This window comes from Tamandua tetradactyla, chromosome 6 (assembly GCF_023851605.1).
Source record: "Tamandua tetradactyla isolate mTamTet1 chromosome 6, mTamTet1.pri, whole genome shotgun sequence".
In the NCBI taxonomy this organism is placed as follows: Eukaryota; Metazoa; Chordata; class Mammalia; order Pilosa; family Myrmecophagidae; genus Tamandua; species Tamandua tetradactyla.
Window position 1 is genome coordinate 146006794 of NC_135332.1, and position 25067 is coordinate 146031860.

At 39.5% G+C, this 25067-nt stretch overlaps 1 protein-coding gene across 5 annotated transcripts in view; it reads left to right on the top strand.

The window, feature by feature from the left end:
* The window catches only part of GRHL2 (grainyhead like transcription factor 2), a 210747-nt gene that overhangs the window by 154252 nt on the left and 31428 nt on the right, over positions 1–25067 (top strand). For 4 of the 5 annotated variants that reach the window (XM_077167375.1, XM_077167372.1, XM_077167376.1 and 1 more), the window contains exons 12-13: positions 2526–2557; positions 22105–22199. In XM_077167375.1, coding sequence (XP_077023490.1) covers positions 2526–2557; positions 22105–22199 — 127 coding nt within the window. The remainder of the gene's footprint in view (positions 1–2525; positions 2558–22104; positions 22200–25067) is intronic. The other variant, XM_077167373.1, reaches the window with a different exon arrangement.

Consider the following 25067-nt stretch of genomic DNA (forward strand, 5'->3'; position numbering starts at 1 on the left):
AGGACAACCTGTGACTATCCTGTGATTGATCAACTTGCTCAGCTGTGGGAAAGGAGTTGCTTGGGTCTTTTACAAGACTGTCTTTTTTTAAGCAAGCTAGAAGTCTGGGATATTCACCCAATCTTAAGTATGACCAAAAAAAGAGGAGTAAAGACAGTAGTGCTATGGTGCTAGAAGTGGGGATGTGGCAGAGACTGGCTGACTTTAACATGCAAAGTAAGAGCCACATCATACGATGGCATGGTTTTTCCATAAGGGGGCATGGACAGGCAATAGTGTGCCGATCAGACCCCTGCTGCGGGCATTGAGCCTTGTTGAAGTCTGCCCTGTCTCAGCCCTACACAATCGCAGAGCAAGCAGCCCTCCTGTTCTCTGGTTGGCAAGATCTGCCCTGTGCCACACTGAAGACACATCAGCTACAGACAGTGGCTCTTATTCTCCCAAGGGCATAGGACAGGAAATCAGTATTTTCAATGTTAGCCTACATGTACACCCTCCTCCGCACAGTTATCTCAGTGATTCCCACGTAGATCAGTATATTCTTTAGAGAATTATCAAAAACTAATATGAGGGAATGAGTCCAATGTGCAGGCACTATGGAGACCTCTGGACTCACTCTCATCACAAAGCCCTGATGTTGACCACAACTTGTGTCTGGAATACCTTTAAAAAGCCTAACAGTAAGGGAGCTTGGGAAAAATTGCGGGATGCCAAACCATTGTCTTAAGATAATAAATAGTTTGCAGTTATCAGCCTTCCTCAAAGCATCTGAGCCCAAGGAGGACACCACTCCTCCCTCACACCCTCAACAAGGGTTTCTTAAATTGTGGTTTGCAAACAATCTTCAGCCAAATCACATGGAGTTCTTGATAAGAATTCAGATTCCCAAATTCCACTCCAGAACTTTTGAATTAAAATCTCTGAAGTGGAGCCTAGGAATTTGCATTTATGACATGGTCTCCAGATTTTTTTTTCATGCAGAAACACTGTCTAAAAATTAAGTCTGTGCAATGAACCAACAAGCCAACAAGAAAGAAACAGTGGTCATCACATTAGAGGAAATGTCAGTGCAAGGACAGTGTGACGGCCAGTGAAGGAGAAGCCAATTAGTAGCCTTGACTTCCACCTTGGATCACTAACCAAATTTGCAGAGAGCAGTCTGTTATACTGCTAGGCATTTAGGCAGGGCAGATACATTACACTACATTGAAAGGAACAAGCGAAAAACAGGCCAACACCAGTTGTGTTGTGTGGCCAGTGCTATGACCTAGGCTTCTTTACTTATATGAGCCCCTCCATCTCATACTGACACATGCTGATGATGCCATCCTGAAATCTGGGGGATGAGAAACAATTTACCTTCATTCTGCTCTGTTTGAGAAGAAACAAAGTATACAGTAAAACAATAAACCAAAAAAAAAAAAAAAAAATTAAGAGGAAAACAGTCCAGTGTTAATCTGAGCTAATGACTAGAATGACCCATTCCCAGAGAGTCCCAGGTAGCGAGTTTTGTTCTATAACTAGGTCTAGGCTTGGCTGCCTCCTAGCAGCTCTCAAGGGTCTTTGAGGGAGTTTGTGATGAGGTCGTAGGTCTAGGCCCAGGTCTTTCTCTCCCAGTCTGCACTGTGGGGTGGGGATGGGGTGGGGGGTGGACAGTGACTAAATGCACTAGAATCAGAGGCTAGTTTTGAAGTTAATATGCAAATGCAGGCCATGAACCCAGATAGTGTTCTTCAACCAAAAGGAAAAGGATCGTGAAGCACGCAAGAGAAAGCTCACTAGAGGCCCGCAATTAATTTTTAGGAATCATTTTCCTACATAGACAGTTTCTTAGAAAATAAACAAAAATGATTGAGAATGTTTAGTAATGTCTTTAAAATGATCTGCTGACTTTAATTCTGGTTCTGCCTGCCATCCCATTGACATCTAAATAAGGATGTCCTCGAAGACCCACTTCTGGCCAGGAACACCTAGAGCCAGATGATGTTTTCCATCCTAAAGAGAGCTGAATCCTAAATGTCTGTGGTTACAGAATGCCAGGGTACTCCAGGGCCTCTGAGGAATAAATGGAGGGTCCTGCTGTACTGCCTGGATAACCTCTTGTTCTCCACCCCAGTAGCCTCTGGAGTCATCTCACCTATGGAAGAAGGAGATTGGCCATCACAGGCCCTCGTCCTACAGCCACCCTCCAAGCCAGAGCCTTTTTATACAATGACTTTTAGATCCTGCCAAAATCTTTCCTTAATGTCAAAAGCCAGATTTGGCTTAGGGCTGCAGATAATCTAATCAGACTGACTAAATTCAGAAATAATCAAATTTCCAATTTCATTTCATTAGTATGTAAGCAGTAACCCTCGGGAAAATATGAGTGGGGTAAGTTTACATTTTCTTCCTTAGAAACATACACAGCCTCCTTTAGCAGTGTCATCTTTTTTAAGAGGTAGTGTGTATCTTAGGAAAATGTGTGTATCATGCATTTTATTTCCATTTCTCACCTACAGTAAGCCTATTGTTTTGTTTCACAGGTGTATTACAACACAGATGACGAGCGAGAAGGGTAAGATGCTCAGTTCTTTGATTTAAACATTCAAAGTCAGTTCTTGCCAGTGGCTCTCAAGTACTGAGTTATCCCAGTCAGGCGGTGGGACTTTCCTTTAAGTTCACGATTTAGAGCTGAGAAAGGCTTGATTCCAGGAACTGTTTGGGAGGGAGGCCAAGACATACCATTCTTTTTCCATGTCTCTCTTTCCTCCCTCTTTTCTTCCCATGATCTGCCTTTGAATAACTAGGTAGTTTTCTAAGTGACTTATCTCTTCAATTCCATCTTTCACCAATAATCTAGTTACTGAAATCTTCCTGATAAACCCCTCCAATTCTTGTTTGGTCTCAAGACAAGAACAAGCTTGAGGGAAAAACCAAGGAAAGAAGATGGCCCTATTTCAGGTACCATGTGGACCACAAACACATACCTTTTGCAGCACCCTCCACTCTGGGAGTTGGATCCGGGGGTTGGTGGTGAGGCTGGTTTGAATGGGAGGTGGGAAGGTTTGGGAATCTTTTCACTCTCCTCAAGGATTGTAGGTGAGAGAAGGTTTAGATGAGGCCACGGAAGACCCCCAGTATCTTCCACATCACGACTCTTTATAATAACAATGGGAAATGTTTTCCATCTTTGCATAGAACACATGCCCAGCCAAGTGCGATTCTATGGTTTTTTAGGTGTGGTCAAATCTTCACAGACGAGTGTGGTTCTGCAGTTTTTTAGGGGTGGTTAAATCTTCAAGGTGTTTCTGTTATTAACTTATTTTATAAACACATAATTTTAGAGAAATAAAGGGACTTTCAAGGTAATTTAGCTGAACTTCCCCCCTAGGTAATGTAACACATATACCATATCCTTGACAGGTGGCCAGTCAGCGTCTACTTGAATATTTCCAGTGATGGGGAGCTCACTATACATGAGATAACGCATCACATTGTTGGGCAACTCCAGTTCTTAGAAAGTTATTTTTTCTGTTTAATTGATGTCTACTTTCTTCTGACTTCTGTCCTTTGTCTCTAGTTCTTTTTGGATGTCTCATCTTTGCCCCATCATTCCAATATCCCTTTCTTCCCTGCAACTGTTCTTGATAAAACATAGTTTCAGTACCTTTTAACAGCTTAGTCCCCTTCCAAGGAATATCACTTTAAAATTCTACTTTTCAAATTGACTCTCAGAAATGAACATGTATTTTGAACCACGCAAGTTGCAGATTATATTTGGATCATTTCTTCTTGTGACTTAGATGCTATTATCTCTTAAAATAATCTACAACTACATCCATTGTTCAGTATCTTCTTTATACTCTCTCTTGGTTTGTATTACATATATGTGGTTAATTGATATCCTCAGATCCCCTTGACCCCACCTCCCAGCCCCTGCTCCCTGTAGGTGGTCACCTGTGCATCTAGGCCTCAGCACTCATCTTCATACCGGAGCCACACCCACCCCCAGCCCAGGCAGGCACAACCCCAGCCAGTTGCCCCTTAGCTCTGCACATGTGCACACCAGGACTCTGCCTCCTAGCCCTGCCCCACAGACCTATGAACGCTCACAGCCACATCCTTCCTACAGGGCACCCACACATCCCTGCACCAACATCTTGACCCCTGTGCCCCAACCCCCAGCCCTGCACATGTACACACCCTTGCCCCACCTTCCAGCACAAGCACCCTGTTCCCACACCTGGCAGGTGCTCATGTATGAATCTGCGCTACATAGCATCCCCTGCACACATATGCACCCCTGCCACAAATTGCCCCCCTGCCAAGGATTCCAGCCAAGAATTCTGAACCCAGCCAAATTGTCCTTCAAAACTGAGAGAGATATTAAAATTTTCACTGACAAACAAATGCTGAAAGAACTTTGTCAACAAGAGACCGGCACTACAAGAAATACTAAAGGGAGTTCTGCTGGCCAGAAAAAGAAGACAGGAGAGGGATGTCTGGAGGAGGGTGCAGAATTGAAGAGTACCAGTAAGGTTCAAGGATAAAAAGAGAAGGAGAGAAAAGAATACATAGACGTGACCAGAAATCCAAAGGATAAGATGGTGGATTCTAGAAATGCTTTTACAATAATAACTTTGAATGTTAATGAACTAAACTTACCACTTAAAAGATACAGATTGGCAGAATAGATTAAAAAATATAATCCAGCTATGTGCTGCTTACAAGAGACTCATCTTACAAACAAGGATTCAAATAGATTGGAAGTGAAAGGATGGAAAAAGATGTTCCACATAAGCTGTAACCAAAGAAAGCAGTAGTAGCTATCCTATCAGACAAAATAGACTTTAAATGTAAAGACATCATAAAAGACAAAGAAGGACACTGTATGTTAATAAAAGGTACAATTCACCAAGAAAAAATAACAGTCAAAAGTGTTTATGCTCCCATTCAAGGAGCTTCAAAGTACATGAGACAGACATTGGCAAAACTGAAGGGAATGATAGACGTTTCAACAATAGTAGTAGGAGATTTCAATATACCACTCTCCTCTATAGATAGAACAACCAGACAGAAATCAGCAAGGAAATAGAGAACTTAAACAATTTGATAAATGAATTAGACCTAACAGACATATATAGGATGTTACACCCAAAAATAACTGGATATACATTCTTCTATAGTGCTCATGGAACATTCCCCCCAAATAGATCATATGCTGGGACACAAAATAGATCTTTATACATTTGAAAACATTGAAATTATTCAAAGCACTTTCTGACCTCCAAGGAATGAAGCTAGAAATCAATAGCTACCAAAGAACAAGAACTTTCACAAATATATGGGGATTAAATAATACTCTTAAACAACAAGTGGTTCAAAGAAGAAATGCTAGAGAAATCAGTAGCTATCTGGAGATGAATGAAAATGAGAATGCAAGTTCTCAAAACTTATGGGAAGCAACAAAGGCTGTTCTGAGAGGGAAATTTATTGCTCTAAATGCCTGTATTAAAAAAGAAGAAAGAGTAAAAATCAAGGACCTAATTGCTAACCTGGAGGAACTTGAGAAAGAACAGCAAACTAACCCCAAAGCAAATAGAAGAAGAGAAATAATAAGGATTAAAGCATAGTTAAATGAATGGGAGAACAAAAGAACAATATGAAGAATCAATAAAATTAAAAGTTGGTTCTTTGAGAAAACCAATAAAATCAATGGACCACTAGCAAGGCTGACAAAGAGAAAAAGAAAGAGGATGCAAAAAACAAAATCAGAAATGAGAGGGGGTCATTATAGATCCTGAAGAAATAAAAAATCATAAAAAGATATTATGAACAACAATACACCAACAGACTAGACAACTTAGACAAAATGGACAAATCTCTGGAAACACAAGAACAAGCTACACTGACTCAAGAAGAAATAGAAAATCTCAACAAACCAATCACAAGTAGAGATTCAAACAGTCATCAAAAATCTTCCTACAAAGGAAAACCCAGGGCCAGATGGCTTCACAGGGGAATTTTATAAAAAACTCCAAAAAGAACTCATGAATCCCACTCAAACTATTAAAAAAAGTTCAAAAAAGGAAATACTACCTAACTCATTTTATGGAGTTAATACCATACTCACTTTAATACCAAAACAAAGTAAAGATGCTGCAAGAAAGGAAAACTACAGGCCAATCTCCCTAATAAACATAGATGGAAAAATTCTCAACAAAATACTAATAAATCTTATCCAACAACACATTAAAAGAATTACACACCACAACCTAGTGGGGTTTATACCAGGAATGCAAGGATGGTTCAACACAAGAAAATCAATCAGTACAATACAGCACATTCGCAAAATAAAAGAGAGAAATCATATGTTCATCTTGATTTTTGCTGAAAAAGCATTTGACAAAATTCAACATCCTTTTCTGATAAAAATACTTCAAAAGGTAGGAATCAAAGGTGACTTCCTCAATATGATAAAGGGCATATATGAAAAAACCCATAGCCAGCATCATACCCAATGGAGAGAGTTTGAGAGCTTTCCCCTAAGATCAGAACAAGACAGGAAGGCCCTCTGTCACCACTATTATTCAAAATTGTGCTAGTAGTTTTAGCTAAAGCAATCAGGTATGAAAAAGATATAAAGGGCATCTATATTGGAAAGGAAGAAATAAAATGTTCACTATTTGCAGATGACCTGATACTATACTTGGAAAGTCCCAAGAAATCTACAACAAAGTTACTTGAGCTAATAAATTCAGCAAGGTGGCAGGTTATAAAATTAATATGTAAAAATCAGTAATGTTTCTATACACAAGCAATGACTTAACTGAGAAGTCAATTAAGGAAAAAATTCCATTCAAAATAGCAAATGAATCAAGTATCTAGGAATGAACTTAACTAGAGATGTAAAGGATTTGTACACAGGAAACTACATAACATTGCTAAAAGAAATCAAAGAAGATCTAAATAGGTGGAAAGACATTCCCTACTCTTGGATAAGAAGGTTAAATACAGTTGAGATGTCAATTCTACCCAAATTGATCTACAGATTCAATGCAGTACCAATCAAAATTCCAACAACCTATTTTGTAGACTTAGAAAAGTTAGTAACCAAATTCATCTGGATTAACACTTCTTGATTTTAAAATTTATTATAAAGCCACTGTGGTCAAAACAGCGTAGTACTGGCAAAAGATAGAGGTATTGACCAATGGAATCAAAATCGAGTGTGCAGAAGTAGACCACCAAATCTAAGATCAACTGGTATTTGACAGGGCCTCCAAATCCACTAAACTGAGACAAAACAATCTTTTTAATAAATGGGCATGGGAGAATTGGATAGCAATTGCCAGAAGAATGAAAGAGGACCCTTACTTTATACCCTATACAAAAATTAACTCAAAGTGGATCAAACACCTAAATATAAGAACCACTACCATAAACCTCATAGAATAGAATGTAGGGAAACATCTTCAAGATTTGGTAATAGGAGGTAGCTTCCTAAACTTTACACCCAAAGCACAAGCAACAACAAAAAAATAGATAAATGGGAACTCCTTATAGTAGGTAGTTGGCAGTTGTTATATGTAAAGGTAATAATTAACATTTACTGAGCACCTTGTGCCAAGCACTGTACTACATGGTTTATATGCATTACATCAAATTATTCTCCTAAATTCCTCCTGTTATTACCTCCACTTTCCAAAGAGAAATCTGAGGCTGATAAATGGCAGGGGCAAGATTTGAACCTGGGTTGAGCTGTACCCCTCATCAGCTGCTTTTAACTATTATGCCCTATCTTATAACTTTCTTAATTCTTGGCCTGAGGCTGCAAAGGAGGCATCTGATAGGCATTCCCTTAGCCTATCAGACCTGTCATAGCTTTCTGGTCTTTACAAGACCCACCCTTGGCACATGCCTTAGATCCAGATTATGACAAGCACAGAGGAGTGACCTGGCAGACCTAAGGCCACCACATGAATTTGTTGTCAGCCCTGAGAAGCACCAACTTTACTGGCATCTGTACCAGCCAGCATCAGGAATTCTCTCTGGCCAGGTTCTTCATTCCTTGTTGGGCACCATCTCATGCTCTAAATGGAGTGTTTTAGAGAATCATTCAGGCAGCAATCAGCTAAGGGAGATAGCCTGACCAAGGCACAAGAGAGCCTCATTCCTGGCAACTTGAGGGTCAAAGATTTTTTCACAAATAGAATAGTTTTCTCCTTGAAGTGCTAGCAAATCTGAATGCAATTAAAGATAAGAATTAAAGAAAATTAAGATGAGATGGGATGGGAGCAATCACAGCAGAGTATCCAAACGGAACAAAAAGAGATCTGTTGTAATCCTGCCTCATAATCTAAAGATAAAGTTAACTTTTAGGGTAATTTCTGTTGCTGAATCTGGGGATCATATTCAGGTTTCTTGACCCTCTCCATTTCCAGTCCTGTATGCAGGAGATACAATGATTACATACAAAGGCTTTTGAACAGCAGTTCTCATAAGCAGTTCTCTTATTGCAACTTTGGAATCACCTGATGAATTAAAAACATTCACGCCCAGGTCCCGATTTAATTGGTGTGGGACAGAGCTCCATCACGGGGTTGTATTTTAACCCCCCACGTAAGTGTAATATACAGCAGAGTTTGAAAACCACTACTCCAGAGTCAGTCAGACTTGGATTTAAATCTGGCTTTGGCCTTATGAGCTTTTCAAGCCTCAGTTTCCTCATCTAAAATAGCAGAATAATAATACCTACTTCAAAGAATTATTATAAGTATCAGTGTATGAAATGTCCTGACATTTAGAAGGTGCTTTAAGAAACTAATAGCTATTGTTAGTATTAAGGCCCCAAATAAATCATATTTAATTGGGAAAAGGAAGAGAGGGAGATGGAGAAAAAAAGGAAAGAACAAGCCAAGCAGAAAATAAATTCCTGCAGAGCGTGGTATCTTAAGTGGGGTTCATAAATGACTTTCATAGGAAGAGGGAAGGGCATCAAAACCCCAAAATAATATGCAAATTGATAGGCAAATGTTTCGATGGTGAGTTGTATTTCCCTTATTTCTGGGAATCTGATCTCCATCTCCATCAGACTGCTGGTTCTGGAGAAATCCCTCTTGCCTTGATCTTCTATCCACACTGGTCACCACTGACGTGCCTGCTGTTTCAGCCTGCAGCAAAGTCTTTAAGTCCAGCAGCTCTGTGACCTCCATGCTGCATTTGGGACACATGACTTCTTGACACGATGAGGAGGACAGTGTTTCTGTCCTAGGTCTTACCATTGCCATGGGATGCTACCTGAAACCATCAGAACGCAGTCCCTTCCAAGAATGGTTCATCTCACCTTGCTTCTTTTCAAAGCCACAACACCATTTCCCTTGGAGCCACCTTCTGTAATCTCTTCAAAGCCTGAGCCTTTAGAAAAACAAAAGCCAGAAGGCTTTGGCAGACCAGCTTTGTAGCTGGAACCCCACTTAGAATTTGTTCTCCAAAGTGACTTTGTAGCTTTGACACTCATCAGACAATGAGTGTCACCAGTACAGGGCTTCCCCCCCACCCCCGTTGCAAGACCAACCCATGAGCTCTGTTACAGTGTACTGAAGAAAAAGATGGCTTGGACTGCTCAGCTATAGTTCAACACCATTTAGTACAGTTAGAAGTTATTAACCCAACAACAGGGAGTACATTCAATAAAAATAGTGTTAAACCTAAAAGTCATCATCAGGAGACTTTATGGGATGACAAAATAAAATTCTTCTAGGATTCTGCACCATTTCTTTTAATGGAGCAATTTCCCAAAGGACCAAGCACTTTTCTTTTATAAGGTTTTCAGGACTGCCAAGCAAACCATGAACTGTAGGGTGTGGTGAGGTATGTTTTTCCATGAATGCATGAATATAGGTGACTAAAAATATAGGGCACTCCCTCAATTGAATCAAAGAGAAGATGAACACATAAATGAAAGCTTTGGGGCCAGCCTGAACAGATAAACTTTTATGGGTATCGCCAAAAGAATCAGTGATCTACTGGTACTTATTTTGTTAATTACACAAACATTTAAAGAACCACATGTTATATAATTTAGAAGCATCTATCACATTTTATGAAACTCTTATTCAAATTCTTCAAAATTCATCTTTGGCATCAATGTCTTTTTCATCACCAAAGTCACTGTTTGCATTATCGCACTGTTGATCAGGATGATACTTCTTTATCATCATCAAAGTTGTTTGAGATATAGCACTTTTGAAATCCATATATATGATTTTGTCAACAATAAAATTGCCATTGGAAATTTTATCCCAAGTCACAAATATTGATTCTCATAACATTAGAAAAAGATGGTTACTTAAATGATTGCCACAATGGAGTCCCTGTTTTTTCTTTAACTTTTTATTTTAAAATAATCATAGATTCACATGCAGTTGTAAGAGGAGATCTTCTTTATTTGAATAATTGGTTTTTATTTTTTATTGTTAGATACTACATTTAAAAATCTACCCAGTAATACTCAAATCTGCATTAGATATGCAAGGAAGGTTTTAAAAAATATTTAAGGAAGTGTATTCTAGTTTGCTAGCTGTTGGAATGCAACATACCAGAAACAGAATGGCTTTTAAAAAGGGGAATTTAATAAGTTGCTAGTTTACAGTTCTAAGGCCAAGAAAAATGTCTCAATTAAAACAAATCTATAGAAATGTCCAATCAAAGCCATCCATCCAGGGAAAGATACCTTGGTTCAAGAAGGCTGATGAAGTGAGAAGGCACATGGCGAACACAGTCAGGGCTTCTCTCTCAGCTGGGAGGGCACATGGCAAACAGGGCGTCATCTGCTAGCTTTCTCTCCTGGCTTCCTGGTTCATGAAGTTCCCTGGGAGGCATTTTCCTTCTTCATCTCCAAAGGTTGCTGGCCCGTGGACTCTCTGCTTTATGGTGCTGCAGCATTCTCTGCTCTCTTCAAATCACTTTCATTCTCAAAAATGTTTTCTCTTTTATAGTACTCCAGAAACTTATCAAGATCTGCCCAAATGGGTGGAGACATGTCATCACCTAATCCAGTTTAACAACCACTCTTAATTAAATCATATCTCCAGGGAGATGATCTGATTACAGTTTCAAACAAACAGTATTAAATAGGGATTATTATGCCTTTATGAAATGGGATTTAGATTAAAACATGGCTTTTCTAGGAGATATACATCCCTTCAAACCAGCACAAAGTGGAAAACATTTTCACCATCCCTCAGACTCAGGTTTTCACCAGTTTGTTATAATAGGGCCAGTTCTTCTAGTGATATATGCTAGTTTGTCATTTTGCAAATTGGAAGATTCAAACTTAAGGCCCTTAAAACTGAGCTTTGCCTTCTTTAATAAATTTAACTTGTATTTACCCTTTCTGTTGCTTTTATTCTTTCCTGATTTCTGTTTTTGTTTGGGACCCTTTTGTACTCCCTGAAGAACTCTGTTCAGTCTTTCTTTTATTGTGGCAACTCTAGAAAAGAATTATCTCAATTTTCTTGTTTGTTGTGAATGTCTTTATTTTGTCCATTTTTGTAGGATATTTTTGTTAGATATAGAATTGCAGGTTGGCAGTAATTTTCTTCTTGTTATTGTTTCCATCATTTCTTTTAAGAAATCAATTGTCAGTGTTGTTGCTTCTTTGAATGAATTGTTTCTTTTTCTTTTTCTTTTCCAACTGCTTTAGAATGTCTCTCTTTGTTTTCAGAAGTTTCACTATGATGTTCCTAGGTGTATTTTTCTTTGTAATTTTTCCTGCTTGGCATTTTATAGCACATCTTCAGTCTGTGGGTTGATGTCTTTCTTCAGTTTTGGAATATTTTCAGATGTTATCTCTTCAATTATTGCCTTTTCTCTGTCTGTATTCTCTACTCCTTTGAGGTTCTAATTAAATGTATATTAGGACCCTTTATTGTGTACCTTATGTCTCTTTGCTCACCATACTTCAGCCTAGATATTTTCTTCTGACCTCACATTCAAACTGAATTCCACTGATCCTTTCAAATCCTCTCTTCTACTGGGTCTAATCTACTGTTAAATTCATCTGTTGAGGTCTTAATTTCAGTTACTGCATTTTAAAATTCTAGACTTTCTACTTAAATGGTTTGCTTGTTTTTAATAGATTCCAGTTCTGTCTTGACTTATATATTTTTGAATACACTAATCATAATTATTTTAAAATCTATATCTGATAGCTCAAGTAACTGTATTATAACTATGTTGTCTGTGAATCTATTTCTATTGTCTATTCCTTCTGATGGTCCTGTTTATTGGTATAGGTAATAAATGTTGATTGGTGAATATTGTGTTTAAAAAACTGTATAGGCGTCAAGGTGACTGCATTTTTCTTTTAGGGACGTTTCTCCCATCATCTGCCTGAATGGGTACAGATCATCATAATCAAATCAAGAACACAATTGAATCAAGGCTGGCTAAGTTGCAGTGTTTATTAGCCTCAGTCTATTTTTAGGTTATCCGAAGTCCTGGGATGTAATTCTGAGGGACTTACTTAGGACTGTCTTCTTTGATGGTTTCTGAAATCCAATTTTTGTTTCCATAGCATGGTGAGATTGCCAAAACCTCCTCTATGAATTTCAAGGATTTCTGCTCAACTTTTTGTCTGTACAGCTTAAGAACTTGCTAAATGTCTCAAGAGGAAAATCTAGTGTCTCTGTCATTTCTCTCTGCCTCTCCACTCTCTGGAATTTGGGTCATTAAGTACTAGGTAACTTTACAACCCTGAGTTCCAATTTTTGTTTCTCTAACACTCTGAGATTGCCAAAAGCTATGGAAGCTTCTTTGCTCTTAATATGTACCTTGCTGGGGAATCTTCTATTCCCACCCACCAACCAAGAACTGGCAACTGTTTTGAGATGGAACATAACTCACATTATCAGCTCACCTCTCTATAATTCTCTTCTCTTTGCATTAGTCCTTCAAATTCTGTTGCCTTAGCAGCTCTCTAATACCTTAAGTAAGTTTTTTTTTTAATATCATTATTCCAGCTCCTTTTGGCTTGGACATTGGTCTGCCACAAACTACTACATCTTAGCTGGAAATGGAAATATTCTGCATTGCCTTTTTAAATGATCTTTCAAGGATATATTGACCTCGTAGTCTATTACATGCAGTGATGAGGTTGTAACTGTCGAGATAGTTACTAAATCTATGTTTATTTTTAAAAACTGATTCTGTCAGGTGAATTCTACAAGTACCCTAACCTAGTATTCTTTAAAGTTATTTTGGGATGGTGGGTTCTTCCCCCAAAGAGTAATTTGTTGTTGTAAATAAAATAACTGAGATCCTACTCCATAATAAGAGATATTGTAAGGACTTAAATATAAGATGACCTCCTGTTCTCTAAGGCTAACATGGGAGAGAAACCTCAATTTATTTAGGACATGCTGATGTTTTAGTTTCTCAGCTTCTAAAACAAATACCATAAAGTGGGTTGGCTTAACAACAGGAATTTTTTGGCTCTTGGTTTTGAGGCCAGGAGAAGTCCAAAATCCAGGCATCACCAAAACAATACTTTCTCCCTGCAGATTTTGGTATCCTTGCACTGGCTGCCAGCAATCTTGGGGTCTTTGACTTTTCCCTTATATGGCAATGCAGATGACAGCAGCATCTCTTTCTCTTCCAAGTTCTGTTGACTTCCAGCTTCTTTCTCCATGGATTCTTTACTGTGGTTGTCTCTATAAGTCCTCCAATAATAGGTTTACGATGCATCGTGATTCACTTGGCCATAACTTAACTAAAAATAACATATTCAAAAGGTCCTGTTTACAATAGATTCACACCTAAAGAAATGGATTAAGAAAATATCTTTCTAGGGCATGTAACTCCAGACCATACACATTGTAATTAGCATACATAGGCCATAAGCAGAGTTGTGAAATAGACAAAGTTTTTTGTCTGGTCAGCCTGCCAGATAGGCTACAATATTACCTTTCTCAGATACAGCCAGAGTCCCTTGCTTCAAATTTGACCACTTTTCCATTATTTTTCTGATGAAACTTAACACATCTTTATTTATACTTCAAACACTTGCATTCTCTGATAGTAATCCCACAAAGCTGTGTGCTTCAGAAACTGGAGTCACTTTACGTATTAACCACCACATTTTGCCAGTGGTAGGGAGATTGATGGCAGAGAAATGCCTTTTCCTGTTCCCCAGTCCTTTTGTGGTACAATCTAATGTAATTGGACTGGGCATAAAGAAACCTGAGATTTATGCTCTTTTCATCTACGAATTTATTGACTCCTACTGGGTTCATGGATTTGAAAGTGTGAAAAAACATTTTTGAACTCCCAAGAGAAATGCAGTTTATCCAAGATGTTATTTTAATAACAAAGTCAAGGCTATTTAAAGGGAGTGCTATCAAAATCCAGTGGAACTGGGAAAATATAAATAGATCTAACTCGGTGAGAAAAAGAAATCACTAGTTTTGGAACCCTCACACATCATTAGAGAGTGTCCGGTGATATTTTAAGCCATTTACCCATTATTAAACTATCAGTCACTGTCTTCTGTGTTTTATTGATTTTCCAATTTTTTTGTCCTGAGGCCATGGTCACTGCAGATCTGAGAATGTGACAGAATAACATGACTTGCTTTTATGACAAGGTAGTGAGGGGAAGGCAGAAGGGACAGTGACCTGAAAACCAATTACCACCTTCAGATGGGACTTGAATTTGGGTTTTTCCTTTAGTTGTTTCCATAGTTTGACATCTTTGGGAATATGAAATAATAGAATGATGATGGCCTAGCTAAAGGTCCTTCGATTTTATTGATTTTTCTCAAAGAACCAACTTCTGGTTTCATTGCTTTTCTCTATTGTTTTCGTATTCTCAATTTCATTTATTTCTGCTCTAACCTTCATTATCTCTTTCCTACTGTTTGCTTTGGGATTAGTTTGCTGTTCTTTCTCTAGTCCTTCCAGGTGAACAGTAAATTCCTCAATTTTTGCTATTTCTTCTTTTTTTTGTTACTATTTTTTTATTGATATATATTCACATACCATGTAATCATCCAAAGTGTACAATCAGTGGTTCACAATATCATCATAAAGCTGTGTATTTATCATCACAATTGACATTTTTTTTTCCTTTTTGTGAAAAATAACATATATACAAAAAAGCAATACATTTCAAAGCACATTGCAACAATTAGTTGTAGAACAGATTTCAGAGTTTGGTATGGGTTACAGTTCCACAATTTTAGGTTTTTATTTCTAACTGCTCTAAGATACTGGAGACTAAAGAAAGTATCAATATAATGATTCAGCAATCATACTCATTTGTTAAAACCCTACCTTCTCTGTGTAATTCCACTATCACCTTTTGATCTTTCTCCCACTCTTTAGGGGTATTTGGGCTTTGCCCATTCTAACTTTTTCATGTGGGAAGGGGCTGTTGATAATATGGAGTAGGGAAATGCAACTAGTTGATGTTCTGGAGAGGCTGCCCCTCTGCATTTCAGGACTTATCTGGATCAGGCACTCTGGAAGTTGTAGGTTTCTGGAAAGTTACCCTAGTGCATGGAACCTTTGTAGACTCTTACATAATACCCTAGGTGTTCTTTACGATTGGTGGGAATGGTTTTGGTTGAGATTTGGCAAGTTATGATAGATAGGAATGTCTGACAAGCTTGCATAAAAATGACCTCCAGAATAGCCTCTCAACTCTATTTGGACTTTCTCAGCCATGATACCTTTTTTGGTCAGAATGGCGTTGTTGATCCAACAGTGCCAGGGCCAGGCTCATTCCTGGTAGTCATCTTTCATGCCACCAGGGAGACTTTCACCCATGGATGTTGTGTCCCACGTAGGGGGGAGAGCAATGATTTCACTTGCAGAGTTGGACTTAGAGTGAGAGACGCCACATCTGAGCCACAAAAGAGGTCCTCCAGAGGTAACTCTTAGGTATTACTATAGGTAGGTTAAGCTTCTCCACAAATACATATGCTTCACAAGTGCAAGCCTCAAGATCAAGGGCTTGGTCTATTGGTTTGTGTGTCCCTAATGTTGACACAGTATCAGGGGTTTCCCTGGTGGTAAAGTTCCATATATTTTCTCCCATCCCTCCAGGGACCTTGCCAATACTTTTGATTATCTGCTTAATATACTCTGGGATTTATATAGGCATTACATATAAGCTATACAGGATTAAAGGCCCTCATTCTTACTCTGGGCTCCCTATGTTTTGATTGTTTAAATGATCTGTCCAGACGGGTTGAGTTAGATTATGTGCTACAGAAAATTTAGGTTCTAGACAAAATAAACCTTTCTTCCTTTGGTCTCAAAGAGTAGATTAGCTTCTAAATACAAAATACAAAAAAAAGGTAAGTCTTCTTTACCCCAGTATCTTTCTTCTTTTTTTAATATAGGCATTTAGGGCAATGAATTTCCCTTTCAGCATCGCCTTTGCTGCATCCCATAAGTTTTGATATGTTGTGTTTTCATTTTCATTTGCCTTGAGATATTTAATGATTTCTCTTGTAATGTCTTCCTTGACCTACATGTTGTTTAAGAGTGTGTTGTTTAGCCTCCATATATTTGTGTATTTTCTGGTCCTCTGCCTGTTATTGATTTCCAACTTTCATTCCATTATAATTTGAGAAAGTGGTTTGTATAATTTCAATCTTTTAAAATTTATTGAGATTTGCTTTGTGACCCAACATATGGTCTATCCTTGAGAATGCTCCATGAGCACTTGAGATAAATGTGTATCCTGCTGTTGTGGGGTATAATGTTCTATAAATGTCTGAAGTCTAGTTCATTCATTATATTATTCAAAGTCTTTGTTTCCTTACTGATCCTCTGTCTAGATGTTTTATCCATTGATGAGAGCAGTGTATTGCAGTCTTCAACTATTATAGAGGTGTCTACTTCTCTCTTTGGTGTTGTGAGTGTTTGCCTCATGAGTATTTTAGGGCACTCTGGCTTGGTGCATAAATATTTATGATTGTTATGTCTTTTTTGTTGAATTGTTCCTTTTATTAACATATAGTATCCTTCTTTGTCTCTTTTAATTGTTTTACATTTGAAGTCTAATTTGTTGAATAATAGTATAGCTGCCCCTGCTCTTTTCTGGTTGATGTTTCCATAAAATATCTTTTCCTAAGTTTTCACTTTCAATTTGCTTTTGTCCTTGGGTCTAAAAGTGAGTCTCTTTAGGATGTAGATGGGTCCTGTCTTCTAAATATATTCTGCCAGTCTATGTCTTTTTTTTTTTTAGTATGGGGAGGCACCAGGAATTGAACCTGGTTCTCCGGCATGGTAGGTGAGAATCTGCCTGCTGAGCCACCATGGCCTGCCCAGTCTATGTCTTTTAATTGGGGAACTTAATCCATTAACATTTAATGTTATTACTGTAGAGTCAATACTTTGTTCTACCATTTTGTCTTGGATTTTCTATTTCTTATCTTATTTTTTTCTTTTTGCCTTTATTGATATCTTCATTTCTACACTCTTCTCTAGTCCTCTCACTCCTGTCTTTTCCTATCTCCCTATAGTGCGTCCTTCAGTATTTCTTGAAAAGCCAGTCTCTTATCTGCAAATTCAATGATTGTCTGAAAATATTATAAACTCCCCCATTTTAAAAAATTTATTTTTTTCTTAGGTTGTTGTGTTTTTTTGTTTTAGTTTTTATCTTCTTCTTTTTTTTTTTTTTAAGTCCCCCTATTTTTTAAGGACAGTTTTCCTGGGTATAGAATTCTTGGTTGACTGATTTTCTCTTTCAGAATCTCTATGGTTTCTACTGAGAAATCTGTACATAGTCTTATCGAGCTTCCCTTGTATGTGATGGATCACTTTTCTCATGCTGCTTTCAGAATTCTCTCTTTGTCTTTGACATTTGACAATCTGATTAATAAGTGTCTTGGAGTAGGTCTAGTCAGATCTATTCTGTTTAGGGTTTGCTGTACTTCTTGGATCTGAAATTTTATATCTTTCATAAGCAATGGGAAATTTTTGGTGATTATTTCCTCTATTAGTCTTTTGCCCCCTTTTCCCTTATTTTCTCCTTCTGGGACACCTGTAACATGTATACTTGTGCATTTCACATTGTCATTCAATTCCCTGAGACCCTGCTCATATTTTTCCATATCTGTTCTTTTGTGTATAGGATTCCTGATGTCTTCTCCTCGAGTTCACTAATCCTTTCTTCTGCCTCTTCAAATTTGCAGTTATAGGTCTCCATTGTTTTGTCCTTCTCTTTGATTGTGCCTTCCATTCCCATAAGTTCTGCCATTTGTTTTTTCAGGGTTTTGAGTTCTTCTTTATGTTCACCCAATGTCTTCTTTATATCCTTCTTCTCTTTTGCCATATCTTCCCTCAACTTGTCGATTTGATTTTTGATGTGATTTTGCATGTCTGTTTGAACATCCTTAATTAGTTGTTTCAACTTCTGTATGTCATTTGAAATGTTGGTTTGTTCCTTTGATTGGGCCATATCTTTTATTTTCCTAGTATGACTCATTAGTTTTTGTTGGTGTCTAGGCATTTGAGTTCCTTAATTAGTTTATTCTGGAAGTTGTTTCTCACTCTTTTACCTAGGGTTTCCTAGTTAGTTGGCTTTGTTCCCTGTCTATTCTTTAGCATTCAGTTCAACTTATTCTAGAACTCTAGCTAACCTCTGTTTAACTGATCAGAATTTTTCAGCTCTTGTTTTTCTGGTTATTGCCCTGCCTATATGGAACCTTTTTATTGAGAAGGTTCTCCTCTGATATGATTAACTTCAGTTGATCTCAGGCCCACATCTGAGAGGAGGGTATAATTAGTATCAAGTTTCCCTGAGAGTGAGACCCAACAGGTTTGTCAGGCTTTTCTATGATGCCTCTAGCCTCTGTGCTTTTCCTATCCTGCCCAGCAGGTGGTGTTTTGTCAGCCCACAACTTCCCACCAGTGTAATGTAATGCAGTGCCTTTAATTCTCAGCAGCACCTTTCCCTGCCACAGGCATGGTTGAGATAGAGGCTGAGGTAGAAGACGGGCTTAGGTTACTTCTGTTTTCCAGCCCCTGGCCATGAATTCCCTGAAGGCGGGCCACTACCAAGCTGGGGCCTGCCTCCCCTTTCTTGGGGAAGATATACCCTTTAAGGATTTATCTCCCTTCTTGATTCATAGTTTTTCTCTGACACCTATCTTAACTCAGCCCTTGCCTGGATCCCTCTGACAAGTGAGAATGCCTAGGACTTTCTCTGCTGAGCTACTTGGAATAGTTTAAAATAAAATGAAAGAATAAAAGAAATCCCTTTTCAGAGTCAGTCCCCAGTCCCCAAGGTTCTAGTACTCTGAGATTGGCTGACTCTAAAATCCTCTGTCTTTATTCTGTTTTACTCTATTTGATTTTTTTTCTGTCAGCCCCACATTTTCTCTTCAAGATTAAATCAGTGATTGGAGCTTTGCTGAGCTATATTCCCTTGCTCCTGGTCGAAACTACTTTAAAGATGCAGGAATTATCCCCATTTGCCTGACTAGTTATTGTGCCTCTCAGATATCATGTAATTCTTCCCTTGCCTGGGGCAATACTGAAGACTGAGAATACCTGTAGCTTTATCTAAAGAACTGTTAAAAAGGAAAAGGAAAAAAAAAAAGAGTATAAAAGCCTTTTCAGGCGGGCCGCGGTGGCTCAGCGGGCAAGAGTGCTTGCCTGCCGTGCCGGAGGACCCCGGTTCGATTCCCGGCCCCAGCCCATGTAACGAACAGACGGACAAACAAAATATAATAAAAACAAGAAAATGTTTAAAAATGTTTCCCTTTCTTCCTCCCTTCCTTCCTTCTCTGTCTTTCCTTCCTTTCAAAAAAAAAAAAAAAAAAAAAAGCCTTTTCAGAGCAGGAACCCAGTGCCCTGGGTTTGCCAATCAAGAGCCAGAGTTGGTACATGGCTTTATGTGCCCCTTTTCTTTGGATCCAGCCATTTTCCAGTATTTTGTGCTTGTCCAACTCAAAAAACCTCTATTGCTGTTTTTTCTGGCAGCCCCACCCCCTCTCTGCTAGGGAGAAACCTCCAGGTTCCTTTAGTGCTTATTCCAGGTTTATCTGTGTTCTGGGCTTTTTTTCTGCAGTCAGAAGTTGTTAGTTAATTCAGCAGTTGTAGCTTCGTTGAACTATCTTCCTTGCTCCTAGTAGAGTCTACTTCTTTTTCCCTCAGGAAACCAGCCTTCCATGCCCATGGGAGGTGTGCCAGCCTCTGCAGCCTGGGAAACGTTCAGTTCTGTGTGGGATCTTGGTCATTCCACCTGTTCCAGACTGGTGTACGATGTGTGTCCAGTCACTGAAGTCCCTCAAGCAGTTGTTCCCTACAGTTTCTGGCTATTTACTAGTTGCTCTAGAGGATGAACTAAATTCCACACCTCCCTACGCTGCCATCTTGCTAGGAATGCTGACTCTTAATATTATTTCTCCTATCCTCACTCTTCATTATCTCAGAATTTTTGAGTATCTTTTTATGTGCTCCCTCAAAGATGGATTCTCTAAGCAGCATATTACACTTTGAAGCTGAATCTCACTGCTTAAGACACATAACTCATTGAACCTTAGTTTGGTCATCACTGAAATAGGGATGAATTGGTCCTTGCTTTCACTGGTTCACACAGTACATAAGAGATTTGGTGACTGAGGAGATGAAAAGTGCTTTTTGAAAGATGAAGTCTTATGAAGGATTGATAAACATAACAGAAGCTCAACTTGAGAGTTGATAGTTTCTTAATGGAAATTTAATGCCAACCAGGAGTTGGCTTTGGAGCAGGTTTAAACCTATACTATCTTGGAAGCGTACTCAGGAATGATCAAATGTCAACCTCCCATGCAAGGCGCGTTGTCAACGTTAGTCCTTAAATTAGATCAAAATGATTGTTGAAATTATTTTCTCAGGTGTAAATAGAAGCTCTGGCCTCTTTCAAATTCTCTGCCTTATTTATCCTTCCTCAAATGTCTCATAATTTGTAATCTTTATCATCTTTATCTAACCTTAAGCAGTGCTTATAATGAATGCATTTGACAACCTTGTGAGTTTTATGTATGCTGATTAATTTTTGAACAACCCCATTTAAAAAATAAAGAGACTAAGGGCTAGGTTGGTTGAGCAACTTGCTCAAATTCCAATAGGAATTGTAAAGCAGGATTTAAACCAAGGTAATACGGATCTAGAGTTCATGGCTGAAAAAAACTCTGCTGCTCTGCCCTGCTGGCATTGCTTTGTGTGCCTGGCCCCAGGAATCTCCAGAATGATTAAACATTTCTAAAACTCTGCATCTACTCTCCTGAGGATTTGAAGAATAGTAAGACTCAGTTCAAGAGCTTTTTATCAACATCAATGACTGTTCAGTGACAGTGCAATTTCTTCTTTAAGAGTCCTCCCCTTCCTTAGACTGCCCTGGAATGAACAGGGAGTTTGCAAGGTCCTACAAAATTGGCTGAACTGACCCAGCTGGGGACATTCAAGGGCTGCAGCATCAGGGGCTTCTAGGAATGTGAACTGAAACTCTCTCCTGAGGGCGAGGAAAGGCCTGGCATCCCTGGCCTGGTTCACTCAGAAACTTTCAACCACTGCAAGCTCATCTGCTCCAAGCAGATGGAGAGGTGAAACAGCAAGAAATCAGAATAACCTCACAAATGGGAACCAGTCAGACAGGCTTGTGTCATTTCCAGGGTTTTTGCTGTGTCTGAGGGAAGAGGGCTGGTGAGAGGTGGGCAGATCATGCACACCTCAGCTAGATGAGAGGGAATGATGTGACTTTAAGACCACACAGACACCAAGGCTCACTCCTGCCTCCCCGTCAGTCCTCAGCTGAGCAGAAAAGCAGGGATATGTGCAGGGTGGAGTGGGTAAAACAAAGAAGGCTTGCCTTTGTGGATCCAGATTCCACAATGGTGAATATGTGTTAGGTCCATGCTCTAAAGATTTTGGAGAATGTGTTTGTTCTGCCTCAGATAGAGATGACTTAGCACCTGTCCGGGAGAGGAAAGAGATTGATGCATGGATTCAGATATGCACAACTAGGGATGGTATTAATGAAGGAAAATGACAGACCGACACACCAACCTTTGTTTTGATAACTTGCATGCTTTATTTACCAAGTTTTGTTCTTCTTTTCTAGCAGCAGTGTCCTTGTTAAACGGATGTTCAGGCCCATGGAAGAGGAATTTGGCCCGGCACCTTCTAAGCAGATGAAGGAAGAAGGGATGAAGCGAGGTACCTCTCCATTTGGGGCATTCCATTGGCATTGCTGAAGTTACATGCCCATGATGACCAGCTGGGGCGTTCCATCAAGGAGAGCACACCTCCCAGTCCAAGCCCCATGGTTCAGTGCTGGCTACACCCCCAGGAAGCATAGGAGTCATTCACCCCTGTATTCATCCACTTATTCATGCAACCAATACTTGCTGACCACTACTGTGTATCAGGCATAGTTCTAAACTCTGAGAATAGAGCAGTGAACAAGAAGGTGAAAATCCTTACTCCCGGGAGCATATACCCTATTAAGAGAAATGGTTTATAAGCAAAATAATTAAATAAAATATGTAGTGTGTGTTAGGAAATGTAGACAGGAAATGTATGTTTGTGTATTGGTGGGGGAAGGAGCCAGTGAAGGTCTCACGGAGAGGACATTTGAATGAAAATGTGAAGGAAGTGAGAGAGTAACCAGGCAGGCATCCAGGTGAAATGCACGTCACACAGTGGGAAAAAGGAAAGTGTGGCTGCCCTGTTTGAGGAATCGCAAGGAACCACTGGAGTTGGATCTAGGTGAAGGGGCGGGTAATGAAGCCAGGAAAGCTTTGGGGAGCAGTTGCCTAGAGCCTGGCAGGTTATTCTGAGGGCTTTGGTTTTTACTCTCCATTTGATAGGAAGGGTATAGTATTCTGTAAGTAAAGGAGCAACAGAATCTGGGAGGCTTCTCTATTGAGAAGAGGCCATAGGGAACAGGAGGGGAAACAGGGAGATCTAGAAGTCTAGTGCGGCATCCCAGGACATAGGAAATGATGGTTCAAAGTTTGTGGGAATAGCAGAGGTGGTGAGAAGAGGTTGGATTTAGAGGATATGTTGAAATGGAACCGATATATTTGCTGATGGAGTAGACATGAGATGAGAGAAAAAGCACAGTCAAGGTGACACTTAGGTTTTTTGCCTGAACAATTGGAAAAATGAAATTATTGTCAACTGAGAAGGGGATAAATGAACAGGAGCAGGATTTATGTGGGGGAGGTCAGAAATTCAATTTTGAACACTTGACGTTGGGGTGTCTATAACAAGTAGGGCAATTTGAAATTCTGCCCTGAAGTTGAGTAAGAAAGTCTGAGCTGGTCTGGAGATGGTGTTTCATGCCATTGGACTGGATGAGATGACTAAGGAATAGAGAGAGAAGAGAGGAGAAGGGAGAAGGGCTCAGCCCAGGCTCTCCAGCATAAAGAGGTCAGTGTGGAGGAAGAGCCAGCAAAACAGAATGAGAAAAAGTATGGTAAGAAGAAAACCAGGATAGTTCCTGGGTAGTGAAGTAAAGAAAATATATCAAAGGGGAAGGAGGGTCACTGGGTTGAGTGACCCTCAACCCAGTGCTGCTGCTGGTTGAAGGAAGATGAAGATGACCCGTGTGGAGACCACAGTGACCTTAACAAGGGCTATTGTGGACAGGTGGGCCTGAGAGCTTGAAGGGACGGGGCTTAAGAGAGAATGGGGAGAGAAAAATAAGACTGAATTTAACAAATTATTATAGTAGAAGTACTAATTAACATTCATTGAGTGCTAAGAGCCAATCACATTGTGATGTTTTACATGCTTTATTGTTTCATTTCCACAACAACCCTTTGATTCTGCCCATTTCACAGCTGAGGAGCCTGATGGCTTGGAATGTATGTCATATGTCCATGGCCATATAATATCGAATGATAGCCCTTAACCAAGGTTAAGACCCTTGCTGGGTCTCAGTTTCAAAGTCTGTAAAATACACATGCTAGATTAGACTACTTTCATCTTGAAAATTCTAGGACATCAGCTATTGTACATCATCTCACCTCTGTGTAGTTGCACCTCCTAAGAGGAGACTGTGTGGCCCCCAAAATTAAACACATTGGCTCTGGAATCTAATTATCTGGATTTTAATGTCAACCCTGCTATGTACCTTGCTGAATTTTCATTCTTTAACAAATCTGAACCTTAATTTCTGTAGCTCCAAAATTGGGATAACATTACATCCTCTTTGTCCTTTCCAGGGCCTTCAAGGTTAAAGACAATCTGATGGCTGCCTTTGTAATGTGACAATGTTGGTGAAGATCAGGGGCAGTTCACCCTGGGTGGGGAGGGGTGTTGTGGGAAGCTGCAGACAGACTTGCTCAGCCAGGATCTGGCTTGAAAGATATCCCATTCAGCTCGGTGGGTCCTCCTAATAGCGGAGGGAGTTTAGAGAGGTGCTGCCTCTCAGGATTATCATTTCCTTCTGAACACACAGGCAAAAAGGGACAGGGCCGGGTGGAGACAGAGAGAGGGAGAAGGAGAAGGAGACAGGAAAAGCATGGAGACTTGATATTATGACAGAACAAATTAGGGTAGAATAATTCCCCTGAATTCACAGAGAGCAAGGCACAGTCATCTGATTATATCCTTCCCAGCTAGGGAGGATTTCCTGCATTGCTGAAAGCAGGGTGACCCTTGTTTCCTACCCCCACCCCCCAACCCCCATCCTCTCCTCCTGAAGCATCCAGTCTATATCCTACTGCTTCAACATCTGCCCTGGGTTGAGCCCTCTGAAGTTGATTTGGGGACATGAACCTATTGCCACTGTCCATTTGGGCTGAACACAACCAAGAAGATCTTTCCTTCCTTGGCATGTTGATAAACCCACATTATTTGATGAAAGTCTTAGTCTAAAGAGAGAGGCACAAGAAGCAAGTGGGGAGAGGAACAGAGGGTAATGTGTTAGCACTATCTATTGCTTTTATTTGGATATATCTTTTGTAAAGCAGATTCTCTCTTGCTTTATAAACAGCAAAGTTAGAGAAATGACAGGCCTTTTAGAGTCCTCTATTAAAGGATCTTTTACATTCCTTTGCTATTTAAACTGAAGAA